The sequence below is a fragment of the Cynoglossus semilaevis genome, chromosome 16 (genome assembly GCF_000523025.1).
Source record: "Cynoglossus semilaevis isolate Cse_v1.0 chromosome 16, Cse_v1.0, whole genome shotgun sequence".
Taxonomy (NCBI): Eukaryota; Metazoa; Chordata; class Actinopteri; order Pleuronectiformes; family Cynoglossidae; genus Cynoglossus; species Cynoglossus semilaevis.
Window position 1 is genome coordinate 18,024,674 of NC_024322.1, and position 16,805 is coordinate 18,041,478.

General features: G+C 38.5%; 1 protein-coding gene across 6 annotated transcripts in view; it reads left to right on the forward strand.

Moving 5' to 3' along the window:
• The first annotated feature begins 2,867 nt into the window (after positions 1-2,867).
• pard3bb (par-3 family cell polarity regulator beta b) overlaps positions 2,868-16,805 on the forward strand; it is a 119,087-nt gene continuing 105,149 nt past the window's right edge. For 5 of the 6 annotated variants that reach the window (XM_008329106.3, XM_025063568.1, XM_025063570.1 and 2 more), the window contains exons 1-3: positions 2,868-3,538; positions 4,152-4,337; positions 10,369-10,470. In XM_008329106.3, coding sequence (XP_008327328.1) covers positions 4,218-4,337; positions 10,369-10,470 — 222 coding nt within the window. In that variant the 5' untranslated portion in view covers positions 2,868-3,538; positions 4,152-4,217. The remainder of the gene's footprint in view (positions 3,539-4,151; positions 4,338-10,368; positions 10,471-16,805) is intronic. The other variant, XM_008329107.3, reaches the window with a different exon arrangement.

Here is a 16,805-nt window from a genome sequence, read left to right on the forward strand (position 1 = left end):
GGTAACATGAAAACAGTCATCGTTAAAAATGTTCATGTAATGTGTAAGAAAAAAAAAAAAGAAACTTTGTCCAACATGGAGAAATAATGAGGCTTGTTACTATGACCTGGCAGTAAAACCTAAAATAATGACTCTTTAAAGTTGGGGTTAAGAATCAGTGGGAACCGCCCACAGTTAGGGTTGTTACATTATTTTAAAACGATTACAATGTGAAGGTTATGACAAACCACAAATCATTATAAGTTTTGATGATAATAACATCAATAATTTAACATGCATTCCACCATTAAACAACCCAATGGTTTGGTATCAACAACTTTTTTCATGAACAGTTATGACATGTTTCTGTTTCTGAACGACACAAAAATGAATCTCTTTTGTTCACAAATAAATTAGAGCCATTAAAAAAAAACAACTTCACGAGCGCATGTTGGCTGATCTTGAGACAGGGGGCGCCAGTCAAAGGTTACAGTTCCTGCGCGTGGCTGTAGTTCGTCCACCGTGATTTGGTCGAATGGTGATGCATGTTATACATCTGTGACATCTCACCACCTGATTGGTTCAACCGAGTCTGTTGATGGTGATATAGACTCCAAATGTTGCAGGTAAAACTCAGCGGGTGGTGATGTCATGTGACCTCCCGTTGTCTTGTGCCAGATGTGCCTCACTCTCTGTCTCACCTCTGAAAGACTTTGTAAATGTATTTGATTAACGGCTCCTGGGGCTGAGTTAGAAACATGCAGTGAGTAAAGCTGGTGGAAAAAAAAAGAAAACGAGGTTCCTGAGCTGTGACATTATAATCATTGTTATTACGGCACCACGGTGGGGGTTGGTGGTGAAGGACGTAGGAGTGAAGATGATGTGTCCATGTCATTAACAGCTTTTATCTACTACACACATACTGTACGTGTGTGTGTGTGAGTATCGGTGTAAGTGGGTGGTGGGGCAAAAAGAAGTGGGGGATCTGTGTCAAACCATCATTTTATGATGCTCTCCCCACTCTCCCACTGCACATTTTCATTTTCTTTCTTTCTTTTTTTTTTTTTCCTTTTTTACAGCAGAACATGTTCCACCTCACAGAACGGCTTGTTTACCAGGGTGTGGGTGCACCTGGTGCAACAGCAGGGGGGGGCATTAAAGGAACCATATGGATCAGCTGCATGGCCTGGGTTTGAGGAGTGGTATATAAACATAATTCAGGCAGGTGGGTCAAAATAAATATATAAATATGGACAATAAAGGACATTGGCCAAGAACAGGTCATAAACGTGTTTGTGTTTGTAGAAAACCAACGTTCACTGCTGAAGAACACGTTTAAATGAAAAGAAAAAAAAAAAAAAGATCCAGGTCATGGGCAGCAGGATGCAGCTGCTAACAGTGGTGTAGCCAGGATGAAGGGCCACAGGGGGGATGTGGGGGGTCGGGGGGGCGACCCCGCCCATCACAGCTTCCATTGTTAAAACAGTCGTCGCATGTGATGTTTTCCATTTCCTTTAAATTACAGATAATGAAAAAAAAAATCCCTATAACAATAAGAATTGGTCATAAAATTGTTGTGTATTATTTACTGCTAATAGACAGAACCTTAATGTGATATTATTATGTGTTATTTGTGAATATTTGGGCTGTACAGTAAAATAGGATTGACTTGATCTGAGGTCTCACTCTCTAAGAAGTCAATGTTTTTGTAATTGTTATAAAGGTACAGGTGTGGTCTGTGTTTGAGTCCATTAAACCACTGAGCCACAGGTGCACCATGATCTACTGTATCTATCTGTAAATCAATGCAGCATGTCAGTATGTTCTCCGTTCACCTCTTCAGGTTTATGTTCCACTGTTGGAGTCGTTCCATGACTTTTTTTTTTTTATGAACACGTTTCTATTTATGTACTTGACTTTTTTTTTATTCAAAGGAATTTTTTAAACTCCAAACTTTCAGCAAACGCGAGGAATGTATGCATCCCCGTTCTTCCAAGTTCTTCCTCAGTCCCACGAGGTTAATTAGCAGCAATGGAATTCAATGACCCAGAAAGTAATCAGAGCTCAAATCAATTAGCACACATACACATGCATGCATTACGCTGCAGATTACAAAGCCAACGTCTACCTGGGGGGAGGGTCTCCCTTTGAAGATGAACCAAACTCCAATCAGCCAAAGAGTGTTTTGTGTGTAGCATGTTTTCGCTGCCTTCAACACATTAATGCGATGCCAATGCCAACTATTAAAAGTTGTTCAAAATTATGGAAGGCTGTAGGTTTTGGTGTTTGTACACGAGCAAAATAGAGAGAGAGATTTTTGTTTGTGTTTACACTTCTAAAGTATTTCTCACGGACACTTTTTGGTTCAACTTACAATAAAAAAATGATTTCCCTGGACGATGGACTCATACCGAAAAGGTCTTATTATATTAGGCTAAATAAAGTCAAATAAACATGATGTCATCACCAAACAAAGTTGTTTAAAGTTTATTATAGTCTGATTTTAATCTAAGAACAATATTTAACTTTTCTTTTCTTTCAGTACCCAACATTAAATTAAACTGAAATGACTATGACAGAACAAATACATTGACAAATGTGGTTTTACATTAAAAAAAAAAAAATCAAAGCAAGAAAGAAATCAAACAAAAGTTTTTCACTGGCACTGACTCGTGTACAATGGTCTTGTATTATGTTGAACTGCTCCTTTTTTTAATAGCATTTTTTTCCATTTGTTTAAAAATCCTAAATTTGCATGTCATGTGAGTCAAAAGCTGAAAATTTTTCATGAAAGTTATTGAAAAAAATTTCAAAATTTTATGTTTTTAGAATTTTATCTTTTGTTTTTTTTTCGGCAAAATCAATTTCACCTGTTATGTTGGTCAAAAGTTTAAAAAGTTTCATAATAAAAAAAGTCGGCATGTTTCTTATCAAATTACAGCATTTTGAATTTTTTTTTAGAAAACATTATTTTGGGAATTTTTCGGCAAATTCCTAATTTTGAGGAGAATTTAAGAGGACAGAAACTACAACACAATAACTTAGGCTACAATAGGCTTCCATTGTTCCACAGACCAGTAACTGTCTGCTTCAAAAGAAGTTTTAAACGCAGCATTACTAAAACCTAACGGTCACAAGACTCGATTAAAAACCGTTAACTAGTTCAGGGTCCGCTTGTAATTTATAACACCGTACATTTGGCCTGGAACCACAGCCTTCACCTCCACTGTCCCAGCACAATAACAGGGGCAGGGCTTCTTTAAGAAAGTGACAACAAGCAGCGGTGGAGAAGTTGGTCGTGAACTGGACAGCAACGGGTGAAAGTGAAGGCATCTCCAAACTTTTCCTGCTGGTCTTGTAGAACCTCAGTTTACGGTGTCACTTTTCCGTCGGTTTGTTCCCCGAATATGACGAGAATCGCTTCGCTTTCGCGCGCTGTTTGTCGCTGACCGAGTGACTGGCTCTACCACCCGGAGAAAAGGGAACCATGCGCGAGGAAAAACTTGTGGAATGATGCCCGAGCGCCTGCATCTCTCCCTCCTTCCAGAGTTCAGCTAAGGTGGCTAACGTTAGCTAGCACAGCACTTAGCGCGACAATGTGTTTGTTCGAAAGTTTGTTGTGACTTTTTTTTTCTTTCTTTTTTCCTGTATTCATAAACAAGAAGCAAAACATGTCACTAAACATAACGGACTGTGACTGGTTGTTGTGTTCCGTTCTCGTGACAAAAATAACTATTTTCATCCCTGGCTTCGTCCCGGGCCAGGTTACAGGATAAGGCTAATCACCGGAGCTAACTTCAATACACAGACCCTGTGTCCAGTAAACGTTGACGCTCACTCACATATGACGTCATATTTAGGTTATTTTGGCCATAACTCAGTTGCAGCATGAAAACACGAACTGCGGCCGGAAACTTTGATTTTTACCTGTAGCTCTTGTACGGTGTCAACACTTGTTGCTTTTAATGATGGAAACATGGAAGTCATGACGCTGATAACTATACATGTCAAAAGGAGTACATCATGTCTAAATCAGTGTGAGGTTTATTGTGCACTTTAGAAGGAAATTGTCTCTAACGCCTTGTTCTCCTGTTTTTTTATTTTTATTATTATTACTTTTTGCATGGTCACAAACCTACCTGCAACCATGCTCTCTGATGGGAACTCTGTAGCTTTGAGTCTTCAAGCCACCGACACAGACCACATCACATCACATCTTGGATGAAGTGGCAGCTGCTATGATGAAGGTGACAGTGACCTTTGGGCAGACAGGTGTGGTGGTGCCCTGCAAGGAGGGCTGGACGGTGAGGGACCTCATCCAACAAGCCACACAGAGATACAAAAAACTCCTGGAACAGGTACGTGCTTTTGGTGTTGGCTGTTTAGCACAATAAAAAAAAAAAGAGGAAACAGCAACTTTAGATGTGCTGTTTTCCCTTACGGCTGGTTTTTTTTTTTTTTGATCAACATAATAAGTTCTTTGACAACATATTGAAGTGAATTACACACCAGTAAAAGAGCTAGAGGCATAACTGAAATTTGTTATTTTTTAATAAAATAAATATAAATAAATCACAGATACCATTGTATTGTAACACGGTCAGTTTTTTGACAAAAGCTTCTACATTCATTAGTCAGTGACTCCTTGTTAGAATGCTGTATTTATTCAGTTGTTTATTTTTAAATTGATGTTGACATATTGACTGGCACTATTTAAAAAGTAAGTTGCATATATTTATGTTACATTTTTATATATATATTGCTTTAAATGCTATAGGATTATGATTTGTGATTTGATTGGTGATTTTCATGCCAGGAACAGAGATAATCCATGACCATCCACAGACAAAAGCTCAAACAAATGAGATTTTAGCATTCTTTGAGTCGGCCTGACCTTTGAGCCACGTGTCAGCTGGAATATCAGGACTTTTGTAATAATGTGTGAAGATTTTCATAAACTCCCCAAATGCGATATAACTTTTTATGAAACAGCACTTTCATAATATGGGGGTGGGGTGGGGTGGTGGGTTTCCCTGAAGTCATAAAAGAATAATCACAAGCTCTGTCATTTTTATATCATGAAAGGACTGTTGGATTTTCACCAGACTAAGTCCTGGGAAATCAGACAAAGCCAGGAGGTCCAGTTCTCCATAATTGCTGCATAAAAAATTAAAAAGCATGGCTGATATGAATGTGGACAGTCCAGACAGGAGTCAGTTGTTTCCACCGAAGTTGTGAGTGTGAAATGCAAAGTCTCCCTCCTGTGATCTTTTTTTATAGCGGCTGTTGATTTTCTGCACTGCTCTTAGGGCAGGAACTGCGTGACCCCCATCAGACGTCCAAATCTTCACAGTGACTCGCTTCATATTGGCTCATTATTCAAAAAGCCCTGCAGTCAGATGGATATGTGCTCTGAGCAGTGACTGAGGGGAGGGATTTTCAGCTGTTTGTGTGTGTGAGAGACGAGATGCAACAATTTTCCCTGTTTCTCTGCACTTTTTACCTTCTTTCCCACCTAATCTTCTCCTCGACCTCGACTCCTCTCCATACACCTGTGTTTCATCTCTTTTATCCTATTCACCCTTTTTTCAAACCTTCATATCTTTTCAGCCTTCTGAGGTGAGGTGGGAGATAACCCCCCCCACAATTCTCCATCCTTTAAGCTTCTCTTCCTCTTTTAAATACTTCCTCACCTTTTGTGAAACAAAACAAACCCAGTCCAGTGTGAACATGTCACTCATGTCCTGTGTCTGTGTGGGAACAGTGGCGTAGGTTTAATCTTTAAACTGGGGAACACACTGACTTCTTTCACGGCTGACATTTTGGTATGTGGCCTCAGGTCGAGGACAGTTTCAATCAATACCATTCTGTTTTTTCTTTTTTTTCTTCTTCTTCTATTTTTTCTATTGCCCCGGCCACACGATATACGATAAATGTAGCCAATTACTGATTCATTTTTAGATTCATCTTTGATTTTCATGCTAAGACACATCAAAATGCCACAAGTTAAAAGTGTCTGTTGCTAGGAGATGCATGTTCGTTTTTAGCTGCGGATGACATTCAACCCCAAGTTTCCCAATGAATTAATATGACATTAAATAATAATATATTATTTTAGTAGTAATTATAAAACTTACAGAGCATCACATCCATGGGAAACACACACTGATTAAACAGAATACATCAATAATTGAATAAATAGTGTAATTTAGAAAACAACATTTTATGTCAGAATAAATCATAGTCTTGATGTCAAATCTTCTCCATCATTTTTACTTTATCCACTTTTATTCCAAAGCTACAAGTTTTGCTAATATTAACTAGAAGATTAACTAACGTTTTCCTCTGTATTGAATGAATGAAACATAAGGCTAATCTGTGTGTGTATGTGTGTATCTGTGTGTATCTGCTCCCAAACACACAGTAGATCTTAATGCACAGTTAACGACTCTTAGTCACTCTTTTGTTGTTATTCAAAGGACAGTTCATCAGTTCTTCAGCAGACAGAGGAATGATGCCGTCAAATGTGTTCATTTCTAAAATGCATTTTGATGCAAATACAGATGAAGATGCACGAATACACAGACAGAAAACCGTGGTAAATTGTTTGCTGTTGTGAGCAAACTCAAAGAACATTTCCAAAATAGCTTCCAGTTTTTCATTTTGCGTTGCACTCTAATTTAATGTGGAAATGTTTCTTTACGCTGTTGACATGACAATGAATGTTGAGACCAAAATTAAAACGTCTTTTTTAGAATAAAATCCGTCAAAGCTAAAAGAAAAATGGTTTAATTTAATATTTTTATGTCAAAACCTTAAGTTAAGTTTATTCAGGTAAACTGTGAGCTGGTTGTGGTCAGAGCAGCCGGACATGGAAGAGTTGACAGTGATGTAAATAACCGTGTGGTTGGTTGGGAGGCGCTCACATCAGCGATGTCTCATTTGTTTCTGCTGATGTTTTCTTTCTCCCTGCTCATTCCTGTCTTGTATTACAGGAAATGTGTCATGTTCTTACACACGACACGTCCTCCGTGTTATTCCTTTTTTTCTTCTTAAAATTCCTTCAGGTTTTCCTGCCTCTGTCTCATACCTAAGTCACTGAACTGCAACATAAGTCTGTTGTATTATTGGTACAATTATGGAAGTGACTGGGCTTAAAGGACGACGACAGACGGGATAAAAGTCCGTTATAGAAACGTCCAGTTACTAATCCTCCCTCCCAGCGCTCAGTTACTGTCACTGAGGTCACGCTCTGTCTCTGTCTGCTTCATCATGTCCGCTTTATCCTTTGGAGAACATTCTGTCTGTAAACATTTTATTATCTCGCCTGATTCAGACTGTATTCATTGGATTTCACACAAAAAATGGCACTTATCTGCTGCCTTATCCTGCTAGGATTGGAATGGCACTTGTACTTCTCTGCTGCCTTATCCTGCTAGGATTGGATGGCACTTATCTGCTGGATTGGAAGTCTTATCTAAGTAATCTTCATCTTAAAAAAAAAAAAAATCTGAAGGGATTTATAATGTATAGAAGGTGCATTGATTTCCTTTGAGCTGTCATATTGATTACAGCCTTAGAATAAGAGATATTTTATACGTCTGAGTCGCACAGTGTGGGACCAAAGGCTGTGACGGAGAAATGATTGAGGATTAAAAAGATTATGTCAGTAAAGGAGGATGTTTAGAAATGGAAGAATCTTTTCAGATGTTGACTGAAGTGTACAGTACATTCATGGAATCCATCATCACCATAAACAAGGCAAGAACCAGGGAGACGACAACAGGCTGAGGCCCAGCTTCAGGTCTTAAAAAAAAACCCCATCAAAACTAATGGTATTGCAGTATATCAGGAAGTTATAGTGTTGTACTCTTTACACACGTAATAGTTCATGTTTATGGAGAGAGTTCCTGCCCATGTAGGTGTGTACTGTCCTTTCATTAACCCAGGGGTGGAATGCTGGAAAGACGTGGTCTCACAAGCTGATAAAACTGTGCAAACATTCTGGCTCTGTGCCAGAACACGGGCAATTATATCAGAGAGGGAGGAAGGAGCAGGGAGGAGACGCACACTGGCTTCTTTGAAGACAAACATCAAGAGACTGTTGATCCAGCAATCAGTCCCTGTTTGGCTGCGATGTCTAATCTACAACTTTGTACAGGTTATATGCACAGTTTAAATATATGCTCATATATGTAAATATATGAGCAGCTGCCGTTGTTGATATTTAACATGCTCATTTATTTAAATAATCAAGATGAAATCTGAATCTGAATCATCACGGATCAGTCTGGGCCCATCTGTAATGTGGAATGTTAACTTGGTCAGTAATGGTTACCATGGCAATGCTGTAAGAGAGGATGGGTTTTTATTATGTCTGGGTCACATGACAGGTCAACAGACAACTTAAGTCAGTTGTTGTTTTACCCCTGAAGTTTGCCACCTCATCAGTATTTATTATTAATATCTCTTCGTTAAAGGGTGGCAGTAAGGCAGTGGTAGGATTGGAACCCCTGCTCCAAGTGGAGGGGGGGTAGGGGGGTATCAGGATGGTATCCCAACGGGGGGGTGTGAATAGGGGGGATGGTATCCCAACTTAAAAGCTGTGACGGGGGGTGTATAGGGGGGTATCAGGATGGTATCCCAACTTAAAAGCTGTGAACATTCACTGTGCTGACGACACCCTGGTGAAAATGAGGAAAGAAAATGAAGCAGGTGGCTATGATAGAAACACTGCACTTTTGGCTTTATCTAGAAATGGAATTTATTTGAAATTTTAAAGATTTTAAAGATCATTGACGTCACTTCATATGTGACTCTTAACTTTACACTTCATGTAGAGAAAATGGTGTCATGTTTTAATGGTTTATTCCCATAAGATGTGGCAGAAATGCAGCCGGCGTGGCTCCATCTGCAAATCGATGGTGGATTTTATTATGTTTTCACCGTAAAATTTACTTTATATGGCAATAAAAGCTGATTTTTGTCACTCTTATGTGAGTCAAGTCAGCTTTACTGTCATAAAAAACAAGCATATATAAGTATATTTGCTTGGTATACTCCTCATCTCCTTACCTGTTGCAGTACTGGTTACATCCAGGGAAGTATTTTGTCCAATCAAAACATGCTGGAAACGTGTCTTTATTCTCAGTGGAACACATTTTGATTTATTTTTCTCGTGATGTTGACTTGAAAGGGGGAAATTAAAAACCCATCAAAATCAGTCTTTCTTCTAATTCTGCATACATAGACTTTTAGTTCACATTTATTAAATAAGTTGTCCTTCACCATCCCTTGAGAAAAGTACTCTAAACACACACACTGTGATAACATCCACCAAATACACACAGGTTAATAAAAAAAATGCATGTAATTTAATTATGTGTTATTGAAAAACAAAGGAGCAGCATCAGTCATAAAATTGTCACCTTAAAGGTGTTTTGCAGACATAAAGAGTTGTCAGTAACGTCTAGGGGCACAAACAGCCCCGGCTCCATTATACAGTATATAAACCCTGTGCCTCGTGGAAGTTCTGTGAAAGTACTGACGGACACCTCACCGTGAAGGGATGAATAAACACAGCACCACCGGCACCAGGAAACCTTTCTCACCAACACGCTTCCTTCAGGCTGTGTACTTGCCGGGGCATACGCTGTTGTTGTCTCAATGTGTTGTTCAACAACCGGCTCTGTGCAGTCAGCTGTCCAGTGCAGTGCTGATGTCATTAATCACAGGGCCAACACAGCAGAGAGAGGCGGCGAGGAGCGAGGGAGCCGCAAAAGAGCCGGCCCCGGAGTTGTAATCTGTAAAAGACACCGAGGGAAGGATTCATGAGATGTGTAGAAGCCTCATAAAATTTAGAGACAAATGGCACGAGGGAAGAGGAGTAAACAGTCAGCTGATTGTTTTCTCCCTGCCCGGCCTTTGCATTACACTATTTCATTTTCTATACGTCATAAATAAGTAATCAGTTGGTGGGTGTTGTTGGGTCTGGAGCATATATACTGTAAGTGTGTCTGTGTAATATATAGTATACTTGCATGTGTGTGTTTATATAAATATATGTATATGCAGTGTGCTGTATATGTGTGTATATATTTGTGTGTATAATGCTGTATATTTGTGTATATATTTGTGTGTATATGTAATGTGTTTGTACATTCATATATATACTGTATGAATATATATTTGGTCATAAAATCGGGGCTCCCTCATTTCAGAAAAACAAATGCTCTTGTATTAGGAAATATATGGCCTAACCTTTTCATTGACACTATTCAGATTCATCACTTCCTGCTCTTTATGAACACCTGATCCCTGTGACCATATAAGAGTATATGTTGTAATGATGCTTCTTGCTTTGTGACCCACTCGTGTCCATCGTTACAGGAAGGCGACTTCTTTGTCCGGACTCATCATGTTGAATACTGCGATGGAGGAATCCTGGACCCAGATGATATACTCAGTGATCTGGTTGAAGACAAGGACAAGGTAAAGACAACGCCAACTCTTTTTCACAGCAAGTAGTGTGTAAACAGTGCTGTGCAAAAGTATTAGGCAGGTTTTTCCATTCACTTCACTTCCTTATTTGCTACCCTTTTTCTGTTTGGAGTATTTAAAGCACATGTAATGAACAACATTCCACATTTTCCAGCCAACCTGAGTCATTTTAAGGGTTTCTTTTTTTTAATGAATTTAAGAGTCTAAATTCCAGTGTGGTTTCAGAGCGCTGTGACTGGAAACTGCCACAGGTGGGGTCCATCCTGTGGCCATGAAACCAGCCCTGTGACCCAGCAGACATGGTACTGCCTCTGATCCACGACCTAGATTTTGTTTTTAAGAAAACGCCCACACCTTCTGCAGTTTAATGTTGTTGAAACTGACCCACTGGTTCCTCTCGTATTCTGTTACATATTATTTCTGGCGAACCCAGTTACGTGTTATTTGTTGCCTTTTAGTCAGTACAGCCCTTTACAAAAAGAGGTAAGAAAAAAAAGAGGCAAGTTCTTATTCTGAAACTTTTAATTCCTTAATCCTTACTGGTGTTGTACATAATGTATATATTAAAGCCTTTTGATTTATACAGTATGTGGTAATTAGTGACAGAACATAGTCTGCACTTTTTTTTACATTATTTAACAAAGGTTGCTCTGTGTCCTTCGCACACACGTGAGCTTGTTTTGCCTCAGAGTACTGTGCCCAGAAGTCGCTGCAGTTGCTGTGATTGAATATTGCCTCCGCAGCACATTTCAAAGGGAGTGGTCTTAACTCGCCTTTGGCGTTAGCCAGTGTCATTAGAAATTCACTCCTGGAGAATTTTTTACTGCAAACCGAATCCATATATTCCCTATCTTTCTTATTCCTCCCCTGAGGAGGGGTAGTTATTAATTTTCCCTTTAAGAAAGTCTTGTATATTTTAATACCCTCTCAAAGAGAGTGACATTATTAGAATGTGATAAAAGTGAACAATGGCTTTGAACCTTAAATGATTCTTCAGCCCAGTCTTTGTAGCGCTGCACATTAAAACAGTATTATCACGTTTTAATGAGTCTGCAGTCTGTAATGAAATTAATTCTTCATTTAGGTCACAGCTAGTAGAAGTTGGGGAACCCTAGCAGTGTGTTTCCCTTTCCTCATCATCTCACACACAACATAATGCCTTCAAGCGTGTATGAATACTGCAGGAGTTTTGGAGATACTTTAAACTAATTAGGACCAGAGTTGCATCGTCTGACTTTCCTGTGGCTGTGAAGTACTTTTAAAGAGACTCTCTCTACACGGGACACGTATTTATGTCTCTGTTAGTGTCACAGTATAATTCTATATATATCTATTCTAAGATATGTGTTTAGATTTCTAGCTTAGTAATTACTAAAACAAAACAATCTGGACGAAAGTGTGGAAAATGATATTACCTTGAAAAAGTACTGCCAGCATTTGTAATATTCATAGTTCTGAGCCCTAATACTTGATACCTCCAAAAAAGACAAGAAAACACTGATCAACACAAGTGTTGATCATGGATGAGATTTTGTTGTTTTTTTGTTTTTTGTTTTCACAATAACGGACATAACATAGGGATTTGCTTGGACATCACAGTGAAAAAAATATCCTCACGGCCAGGGCTTGTAAGCTGTGGTGTTTGGAATTTGTGAAGAAAGGTGACTTGATCCACTGAGCCTCAAACCCAGGGGCCGAATTATTTAATGACAGGAGCAATAACAGAGCCAGCGGAGCAGCACCTGATTTAGGAGACTGCTACACTGAGAGCCAGTTGCCATGGTTTTGTAAGGATTCACAGAGCAGTAAGCACCAGTCCCACCGCTGGCTTGTTGCTGCTGGCCCTGTGCTAATGTAATCTTGTGTAAAGCATTTTTCAGGTATTAAATTTTGACTCATGATTATTCACCGGAGCGTGTAGGAGAGCACTGCTTTAAAAGTCGAGTGTTGTGAACAGGGCTGTGTTTTCACGTGTCGGTTCTGCAGCTGAGATCATAAGCTGATCTGATGTGATGTCTTATATGAGGCTCCTTTATTCACATTCTATATTTCCCAAATCAAATGTTGTTGCTCACAGCTGTGACAGGGCTGTAAACCTTCCTGGGACTTCCTGCCATTTGGGAGCAGGGAAAGTGTCAGTAGAAAAGGTGGTTGTCATTGACAATAACAGTGGACTCTTTATAAAAACTGGACAGAGATGTCAGTACGTTACGTTTTCCTAATGTATGAACTCGTGTGTTTGTAAAACCTGCTGGATTTGGATTTGGTTTTATTAGAACTAGCTTTGTTGAAGCTGAAATGATTCATATTCAGGTGTTTTCTTTCTTTCTTTTTACTGAAAATGAATACGTATTTACAATTTCCCACATTCTAGTCAATCTAAAAATTTCTAAAAATTTTCATATATCAGTTTTGATTACTGCATCTTTTTTTTAATTTATTTTTAAATTCAGTTAAAATGTAAAAAAAAAATTTGTATACATAAAGATGGAAAAAAAATAGCAACGGTTGTTGCAGTAGAAACAGCACAACACTTTGAAAGTATTTAGTTTGGAGCTGGTATTTCATAAAGAGTAGAGTACTGTGTTAGTCCAACTAGAAGTGAACTGTTTAGATAAGCTGTGAACATGAGAACAGTACCAGTGTGGTTACAGCTAACTTCAATAGCTGAGGCTACAGTAGCTTTATATAAATGTGTGTGTGTGTGTGTGTTTAAGTTCAAACAGGAAACGTGTTGTATTGTGTCTTTTATCAAGTGCATCCTATGAAGTGTTGCTTAGGAAATAATCTTCCCCTCGAAGCACAAAATAAAGCTGAAATCTTTAGCACACGTATGGCTGGATGTACAAACAGAATAATAACCGTCACATGATAATATGTAGCTGTACGTACCTCTGAGCTGTGGGATTGCATAGGAAATTAAAGTGTGAATATTAAATGTATTCACAGGCAGAGCTTTAATAGTACCACAGAGCAGAATAAATTACTTTGAGTTAGTCCTGCTTTATGTTTGAGTCCATTTAAAAAAAAAAACACACAACCATAAAGAAGTTATTTAAAAGAAAAGGTTTGGAAATCAAATCAAAATGATTCCAGATACGGTTGACAGCCGTTATATATATTATTTTATCTATTGATACAGCATTAAATTACATTTTAAAGACTGTACAGTTTTCCTGTTAGAGGTGTAACAGTACTGTTATTTTAGGAAGTACTAAGGCACTGTATCTGGCACCATAACAGACTTTCACCCTAATTGCTGCCCAAACTATCATGACAAGAGCAATGTAACATGAACAGTGGCTGAGCAAAAACCCCGTTAATCTGACGCTTTCTTTATATTCAGATACATTTCATGATTCAGTCTAAGAAATCTAGGAAAACTGTGGAAATCATCCATTTGATGTTTCTTATCTGCAGACCAACTGTGTCTGTGCTGAATCATACCGTGTTCTCACCTGTTCATACTGTACACAGTACAGTCAGAATGGACCAGAGTTGTCCTTTTGTCCTGGACGCCAACAGGGTCTGTTTGCATCGAGAGTCGCTTGCTCGCTCGCTCGCTCACGCGTCCAATTTTCCATTATCCTAATGTTCTGTTTCGCACGTTGTTTTTCAAGTGCACTCACAGATTTATGCTGAAGAGAATGAGAAGCATGAAATATAGATCCTCCGTCCACACACCCCTGTTTGGTTCCAAACCTATTTTCCCATCCTGCACAGGAAGTGCTCTGGGGGGGCGGGATAATGATTGGGCAGCGTGATATCAATACTTGTGCACACACACACACACACATACATATTGGTTGGTGTTTTGTAAACATCTCACATACACAGAATAGTTTACCTAACCCCATTAACCCCATTAACTAGGTTAGTTAACTTACAACTAACTTAATCTGTGTTCTGGCCCTAGTCCTAATCCTGACCTCAAATATTCTCTCTCTCTCTCTCTGTCAGTTTCTGAAATGTGTCCCAACAAGTACAGGTGTACCAGGATAACACACACACACACACACACACACACAGTCACATGTTACATTAGCAAAGACGAACGTTCTGTGTGAATAATTGGACCAAGGCTGATTTGGAGGACGTTTATTTAAAGATAATGTAATGTTTTAATGCACTGTAATGAAGTCCGTAATGGTTTATCTTTTCACATAATATTAGAGCAGTAATCACAGTACTCATATGCATAAAACAATAAAACTACAGTACATCCTCGCTTGACTCTCAGTACTATGTGGGTGTTGTTTCTGATATGGAAAAATAAATTAAAGATTTTATAAAAATGCTCATTTGAGAGCGTTATTAAGAAGTGATTTTGTCGGCCTGCTGTAGCGTTTGTTGAAAGACACACACACACACAAAACAAAACTGTAATTTGGCTTAACTAATGCACGTCTCGCCTCATTTAGAGATTGATTGCTGTCCTCAACGTTCATTGATACTTGTCACAGGATTGACGGCGACGCAGTGTTTGGTCGCTTAGCAATTTGTCATTAGTTTATTTTAAATGTTTTATGTGACAGCCAAATGTCAGTCTCACAGTACACACGTTGACAGTAATACTACATTTATACAAATATTTTGAAGGTCTGTTGTTCACTAAACCTACACGAGGGGGTGGATGTTGATGGGCATTGTTAAGTGTCTCAGATAAATAAAAAATACTTCAGCGCGTGATGAAATATTTCTTGGCGTTATTTGTTACTGCGTTATTGGTTCATGCATCATAATAGAATTCACACCGCCATCTATAAACAAATAATACGTTAAAGTAATGGCCTGTCTCTTTAACAGAGGTCGCCACAGTGATGTCACTGAATATTAATTTGGCCAAGTTCTTCCTTTGCTCTTCCAGATCACTAGAAATTCAACACGTAGTCAACCTAACCTGGGATTTCGGCTGGTCCTACCAACGGTTTACGGTTAAAGCTGTAGTTCTCATCACAGTAGATATAAATATATTTATATATAGACTTTCCTGAACTAAGAATAAGGCGTCATGTCAGGAATTGGGCGGGAAAGATGACTAAGTTAAAACAACCTGTGTTTGATGTCGTGATTGGCAGTAAGATTAGATTAAGAATGCATTTATTGTAATTTAAAGTTTTTTTTGTTTTTTTTTTTTCCTTTTCCTTCCTGCGCAACACACGTCAATCTTTTGCTTTCAATCTCAGTCCATTCTTCTCTCGGCTTCGCACTAGCTTAGCTGTCAGTTAAAGAAAAGGAAAAAAAAAAACGTACGTTGTGAGACAATTGCGACCATGTTAGAAGGGTTTTTAGGCACAATGTCCAACAATCTTTTCAGTCCATCATAAATGACACGTACATTAAGTCCATGTTAGTGACTTTGGAAAATCAGACACACCCACGTAGTCAGTGGAAAGAAATGATTCATTGAAATGATGCAGATGCAGTTTGAATATTCATAGTCAGGATAAAGATCACAGCCGTCAATGGACGAACAGGGGTTTTACATGTGAGTGCTTTATGTGCGCTAAATTAATTGCAACGTGACATAGATCAGAACAGTCGCCCTCGAAATGCTTTAGAGTAAAACACAGAGATATAAAAAAGCAGCCGTTTGTGTGGGTGGCCTTTGACAATAACCACGGTTAATCACACCGTTTTAATCCCTGGCAGTTCAACAGAAAAACCTGACTGACACGTGAATGAATGAGACGGGCGTCCATTAGATTTTATTGTTCATGTTAGATTTATGCATTAAGCCTAATAAGGATTTTACTGTTGTGTTCAGTAATAATAAATCATTTGTTCTAGAACCTGGTTGGTATTCAGCCGTTCTCCTCCACAGTAGAGGCTAATGTGCTTTTAACTCAAAATCTGAGAACAGAATCTCATTTTACCTCCGTAGTTAGTTTGATACATGCTTCAAACAAACACTTTCCTGAAAAACTTAATTATTGTAATATCTTATCTTAGGATTTCACTTTTTACTTAATACACAATATCTTAAATCAGTTTGATCAAGTACCAACAACAAATACAACAAAAAAAAACAACTAGTGTCTCCACATTAACACAGTCATCACATAAGATAATATATCAATAATTGAAAGGTTAGTCATCACATTAGATAATATATCAATAATTGAAAGGTTAAAATGAATTGAAATAAAAATATCACAGAGTTCAGTGGACTTTAGTTTTCCATCTCACCTGATGATGTCATCAATGTTAGCTGTAGGTTTAAGTGAATCAAGGAAAAAGATAAAGACACGGCTGCACATACAGTGTCGTCACATTATACCAGCATTTTTTAAATGACCTCTGACCCCCTCCCTCCACCCCCCACT